General features: G+C 68.9%; 1 protein-coding gene across 1 annotated transcript; it reads right to left on the minus strand.

The window, feature by feature from the left end:
• Positions 1 to 506: 506 nt before the first annotated feature.
• On the minus strand, positions 507 to 6,080 carry PHOX2A (paired like homeobox 2A). The gene is made up of 3 exons (XM_055702642.1): positions 5,800 to 6,080; positions 4,343 to 4,530; positions 507 to 2,266 (listed from the first exon to the last, which is right to left on the minus strand). Exons 1-3 carry the CDS (start codon positions 6,017 to 6,019, stop codon positions 1,832 to 1,834), a joined length of 843 nt encoding a protein of 280 aa, XP_055558617.1. The 5' UTR covers positions 6,020 to 6,080; the 3' UTR covers positions 507 to 1,831.
• Between the last annotated feature and the right edge of the window lie 371 nt (positions 6,081 to 6,451).

Consider the following 6,451-nt stretch of genomic DNA (forward strand, 5'->3'; position numbering starts at 1 on the left):
CAGGGCTCCCTTGTGCTGAGCACCCTGCCTGCACACCCTGCGGCCCCCTGCCCACTCCCTGCCCATCCTGGGAAGATGAATGCCCCTGGCCCCCAGACCACCTCCCCTCACTGCACCCAGGGCTGCTCATCACCACCATCCTGGTGCCTCGGGGACCTGCTCCATCACCCCCCCAGGGCACCGAGTGGCCCAGGGGGCTGTGTGGGGCACCCCTGTCATTGCCCCGGCCTCGAGGGGCTGCCCGCTGGGTGCCACCCCACATCCCTGGGGACTTTCAGGATGGAGGGGTGGACACCCAAAAGGTAGCAGGGCTTGTGGATGGGAGCCTGCAGCACCCTTGGCATCGCCTGGGGGGGTCCCTCACCAGCACAGAGGGGCTCGGGGGGGCAGGGGGGGGGGCTGTGCAGACCCCGCACCTACCAGCAGCACTTGGGGGGGGGTTGCAGTGAGGGCAGGGGGCTGGCAGCATCTTCAATAAATTAAGTTTTATTTGGATTAGTGTCATTTGCAAATGGGGTCAATAAATTACAGAACGGTTAAAAAAAAACAAAAAGAAAAGAAACAAAAAGAAAAAAAGTGAAACCCAAACCCACCTCAGCCAGTGGGGGCAGGGGGGGATACCACATGGACCCTCAGTGGGGAGGTGATGGAGACAGGGACAGGGTCCAACCGCCACCACCACACAGACAGGGATGCAGGCATGGCCATGCTGATGCTCACCGTACTGCAAAGCCCACCGGCACGGGTAGCATCGGCACGGTGGGCGCAAGGGGCTAAGCTGCACCCCATGCCCCCCATCAGGTCCCTTTGCAAGGTCACTGCTGAGGGGTGATGTGTCAGTGGCGGGGGCAACCCAGGCTGCAGCCGTGCCAGCTCTGGTGGGAGCCCCCATCCCATTCCCAGTGCTGTGGTGCCAGCTGGGGAGGGGTTGCAGCTCCTCTGAGGGGTCCACCAGCTGTTCAGGGGGAGGGGGGGTCCATCCCATGGCAGCCCCTCTCCAGGCGAGCTGCAGCATCACCGGGGCGGCTCAGCCCTGGCACAGCAAGATGGTGGCAGTTCCTGGCACCTCGTCCCCATTGGCAGCATCCTTGGTGTGGCCAGGGAGCTCAAAGCCCAGGTCCTGCATTTGCTCCCCAAAATATCATGGCACCCCACGGGGGATTCTCCTCCAGTCCCACTGGGCCAGAATGCTGCTGGGGCGGTCAAATCCCTGTATGCAGGCAGGATTTGAGGGGGCATCAACCCCTCCCCACACCAAAGAGGCTCTTGCTGCCACATTCCCTGGCGCTGCTCACCCTGTGGCCCCCCCAAAAACCCCATCCCTAAAGTGCTTCCTCACCCCCAGCATGGAAGGATGTCCTGGGGGGGGCCACTGCAATGCCAGAGCACCCTCAGTGCCATGGGGAGCCCCACAGCTGCCCCCATCCCTGGGGTGCACCGAGACCCCCCTAAAAGCACACCGGAGCAGTGGCTATGCATGGGGCATGCTAGCTGGGCCAGGGGCTGCTGCCCCCCCCCCAGACACCACCGTGGCTCCACAGCACCCATGGCCGGGTGGTGCCGGTGGGTGCCGTCGGTGGGGGCTGCCCCCAGCTCTGGGTCTGTCCCACCAGTGCAGGGTCTGGGAGAGGGTGGGGGTGCCATGGCCCCCTCAGGTGCAGGCAGCCAGGCAAGGGTTGGGGGTCCCCAGTCCATCTCCCCGCCAGCAGCTGTTTGCTGGACCATCATCACTCGGTCCATGGTGGGAGCAGCAGCGCGGCGGGCGGGGGTCGTGGGGCAGCGGTGGGGGGCTGGAGGGGGTTCGGGGCAGCCGGAACCAGCGACCGGCACATCAGAAGAGGTTTGTCTTGAGGGCATTGGGCTTCCGATGGAAGGAGGAGAGGACGCCGGAGAAAGGTCCCGGCACAGCTTCAGCAGGCTGCCAGGCCTTCAGCAGGTCGGCGGCGTTGGTGGTGCCGCTGCTGGTGCTCACACCGGGCCAAATGGGCGCCTTGAGGGTCTGGGGGGGATGGCCGGGTCCCATGGGTGGCCCTGCACCAGGGCTGGGGCTCAGGCTGCTGCCAGGGCTGCCGAGGCTGCCGGCGGCGGGCAGGGATGCCGTGCTGTCAGGCGTCGGGCTGCAGTTGGACTCCTTGGACTCGTCGTCCTCCGAGGAAGAGCGCGGCTCCGACTTCTTGCCAGTGCCACCGGCGGTGCCGCTGGCACCCTTGGCATTAGCTGCCCGCTCTTGTTTGCGGAATTTGGCTCGGCGGTTCTGGAACCAGACCTGGAGGGGACGGAGGGGACGGGAGGGGACAGGAGGACCCTGTGCCACCGTCCCCAGGGCTTCGGGGAACTCATGGGGTCAGGCAGCTCTGCAGCCCCCTGTGCCAGGGAGCTCACCCCAGGGTGCAGCACCCCACTCCCATGGGCAAAACTTTTTCCACAGCGTTGGGAAGGGGGCAGCGTATTTAAAACCAGCTAGGCTTTGGGGTGCTGAGGCCAGGCCTGGCACCGCCGCAGTGCTGTGGCATGGGCACCGGCGATGCTGAGGGACACTGCCGGAGCCTGTGCTGCACCTCTGCCTGCATCTCACCGGTGTCAGAGCCCCCCGATACAGCCTGTGCCCCCCAGCGCATGCTTTCCCCATGGCACCAACCGCAGTGTCGGCCCCCCTCACTGTCCCTGCCTGGGACCCCCCTCTGCGGCAAGGGCTCGGTGGCACATGGCCCCGCAAAGTGGCAGCCAGGGGCCGCGGCTCTGTGGGCACCCCCACTTCACTGCCAGTGGTGTCCCCGCAGGACCAGGCCCACCACGTCCCACCCCCAGCCGCAGGAGGCCTTTGTCCCACAGCCCTGTGGGTCCCTGTGGTGCTGCGGCGTCCATCCTGCCTGTGGGCGGCTGCCAGCCCCACCATATCCCCTGGCTGTGCCACGGCACTGGGGGATGCTACGGGGGGAATGGGGGTCCCGGGGGCCTGTCACCCGCAGAACATCCCTGGTGCTCAGTACAAGGACATGCTGTGGGGTGGCTGAGGGACCGAGACAATCTCTGGGGTGTCAGGGACACGGGTGCTGGCTCTGCCACGCTGGCATCTCCCACTGCTGCCCCCACGGCATGCTGCTGGAGATGGATCTCACTGCTGGCACCCACAGAGGGGGAGAGAGGGGGCTGGGGCACAGTGGGACCCACCAAAGGCACCCAGGGTGGCCGGTCCTGAGCCGTCTCCCTCATCACCGAGCTGTGGGTCACCACAGCTCGGGGTACAGCAGGCAGCCACACCCCAAGAGCAAACCCGGAGCGCTCCCTTACCCTTACCCATGACGTGCCTGCTGCTCCGGTCCTATCCAGCCCCCCTCATCCCTGCATGGCCCCCCATACCCCGGCATGGTCCCATCTCCCCGTGGCACCCACTGAGCACCTGCCCTTCACCCATGGACATGGGGGACCTTATTTTTTCCCCCGTGTGCTGACAAAGTGACTCCCCCTATGGTGCCCGGATCTGTGCTGGGGGGGCAGGAGCTGCCTCACACCACCCAGTTTTCACCCAAACCCAGAGCTGAGCTGGGGCTGAAGCCGGACGGGGACCCCCACCCCAATCCTCATGCATCCCACGGCTGGGCTGGAGGCTGACAATGGGTCCTGCTGTGGGACGTCACCTGCCCCATTGAACCCTCACCCTGAGCAATGTCCCCCTCTCTGCAGGGGTCCCACTGCCCAGGGAGACCCTCAGCCCGCTGCTCCAAGGGACATTGTCCCACCCGGTGCCATTCCCCACAGCGAGACCGGGGGTCTGCACCGACAAAGGCGGGTCTGCGCTGACAAAGGGGGGAGTCTCCATCCCCCACAGCCTCTCACCAAACCCACCCGACCTCGACACATTTCAGACTGGAATAAATCGTTGCTGATGGGTCCCAGCGCAATGGTGCTGTGGCATGAACCAAGCCCCCCTGTCTCTGCCGGCAGCCAGGCTGAGCCCCCCCAGCAAAGCAGAGCTGCACCCACAGCACGGCCACACGGCGCTGCCGCATCCCATCCCCTCACCACTGCAGCTGGGTCCCGGCCCCCTCCCTGTCCCCCATCCCATCCCATCCCCAGGGACCTGCCCGGGCAACACATGGGGAAACGCTCCGGTCCCAGCCAGGGCACCCAGCACCAGGAAAAGACAGGAATGCGTTTGATCCTTGTGGGGGAGGGTCCCCCCATGCTGGAATCCTGCGGTGGGTCCCCATTGCTACCCCAACCTGACCCCAACGTGAGGATCCCACGGGTGGGCTGCAGCTGCCTGTCTGTGCAGTCTGGTGGGACCGGAGCCCCCAGCCCCCACCGCCCCAGGCTCCCACTGTGCCCCCCGGCAGCTCACCTGCACCCGGGCTTCGGTGAGGTCGATCTTGAGGGCCAGCTCCTCGCGGGTGTAGATGTCGGGGTAGTGGGTCTCGGCGAAGACCCTCTCCAGCTCCTTCAGCTGGGAGCTGGTGAACGTCGTCCGGATCCGCCGCTGCTTCCGCTTCTCGTTGATCCCCGATGGGTCCGAGAAAAATTTGTAGGGCACTGGGGAGGGAGAGGAGGGGTGAGCGGGGCCAGCATAACGGGCAGGACCGGCAGGGCCACGGCGGGCAGGGGCACAGGGACCCACCGGGCAGACACCCACCGGGAAGGGTGAGCAGGAGGCACCGGGCAGGATGCAGGGAGCAGGGACACACCGGGCTGGACACACCGGGCAGGATGCAGGGAGCAGGGACACACCGGGCAGGACACACCGGGCAGACGCACCGGGCAGGGCAGGGACACCGGGCAGGGACACAGCGGGCAGGGACACCGGGCGGGGCGGGCAGGGCAGCCGCGGCGCTCGGGCGCTGCCTCCCCGCGCCCCCCGATCCCGTTCGTTCGTTCGTTGCCGCCGCCGCCCCCTCGGCGGGGCCCGGGCGGTGGGAGTGGGGCCGGGGAAGGCAGCGCCATGCGGGGCCGGGGCCGGGGGAGGCGGCCGGTACCGTCCGACGGCTTCTTCGTTGTCGGCGCGTCCGCGGGCAGCGCATCCGCGGCGGCAACGAAAGCGGAGCGGGGAGGGGGGGCCCAGCGGCCGCGACCCCCGTCCAGCCCCGCTCCGGGGCCGCCGCCGTCCCGGGGACCCCGGGGACCCTGCGGTCGCGCACGGGGCGCCCGCCCGGCACCGCTGAGGGACCGGGAACCGAGCACCGGGCACCGACGGTACCGGGGACTAACGGCGGCGGGCGCCGCTGCCACCGGGCGCCACCGGCAGCCAGTACCGACGGTACCGGGAACCGGCAGCACTGAGCCCTGATGGCAGCAAACATCGACAGCAGCGGTTACCGACGGCATTGAGCCCTGACAGTACCGAGCACCGGCGGCATTGGGCACCGACGGCAGCAGGTACCGACAGCAGCGGCCAACGACGGCACTGAGTACCGGCAGTACTGAGCAGCGACGGCCCCGGGAACCGACTGTACCGGGCACTGGTGGCAGCGTGCACCAATGGTACCGAGCACCGACGGCCCCGGGAACCGACGGCATCGAGCACTGACGGTACCGGGCACCGATGGCCCCGGGAAATAGCAATACCGGGCACCGGCGGTACCAAGAACCGACGGTACCAAGCTCTGACAGCATACCGGGCACCGACGGCCCCGGGAACCGGCAGTACCGGGCACCGACGGCCCCGAGAACGGGCAGTACCGGGCACCGACGATACCGAGTCCCGACGGCCGCGGGCCCCGATGGCGAGGACCGCTCGGGGCGGGGCCGGGGGCAGGTGGGGGTGCCCCGGTGGGCGCGGGGAGCCGGGGGTCGCGGGTCCGTTACCTGCCGAGTAGGGCGAGGGCTGGTGGTCGCGCAGGGCGCCCAGAGCGCAGTTGGCGGAGGCGAGGGGGGGGCAGGCGGGCCCGGTGCCGAAGCCCCCCCGCATGGGGCTGTACTGGAAGGAGCCGGCCTGGCTGCAGGGGCTGAACTCGTAGGCGGACGCCTCCATGGCGGCCACGCAGGAGTCGTAGGAGTTGAGGTAGGAGTAGTCCATGGCGAACATGGAGCGGCCCCGGCTGCCGCCCGCCCGTTACCGCCGCCGCCTGCCCGCCGGCCCCCGGCCCGCCCCCGCCATCCGACGCCCCAGCCCGCCCCGGGCCGCCGCGCCCCGTAAATATACCGACGGGGGGAGCGGCGGACAAAGGCTGCGCTCGCCGGGGGCTTTTGCATGACAATATCTCCCGGGGACGGCGGGCGCAGCAGGAGCGGGCGGAGCCGCTCCCCCCCCCCCCCGGCCGCCGCCCCCCGCCCTTAACCCTTCGTGGGCGCCCGCACCCCCGGCCAGGCCCGGCCCCGGCAGCCGCGCACGTCGGGGCGGGCGGGGGGGAGCGGCCCCGGACGGGGGGCCCGGCCCTGCCTGCGGTGGCGGCTCCTTTGCCGCCCCCCGGCTCCAGCGGCCCCGGGGCCCGGCCCGGTAGAGCTCCATGTCCCCAGC

This window comes from Falco cherrug, chromosome 2 (genome assembly GCF_023634085.1).
Source record: "Falco cherrug isolate bFalChe1 chromosome 2, bFalChe1.pri, whole genome shotgun sequence".
Lineage (NCBI taxonomy): Eukaryota > Metazoa > Chordata > Aves > Falconiformes > Falconidae > Falco > Falco cherrug.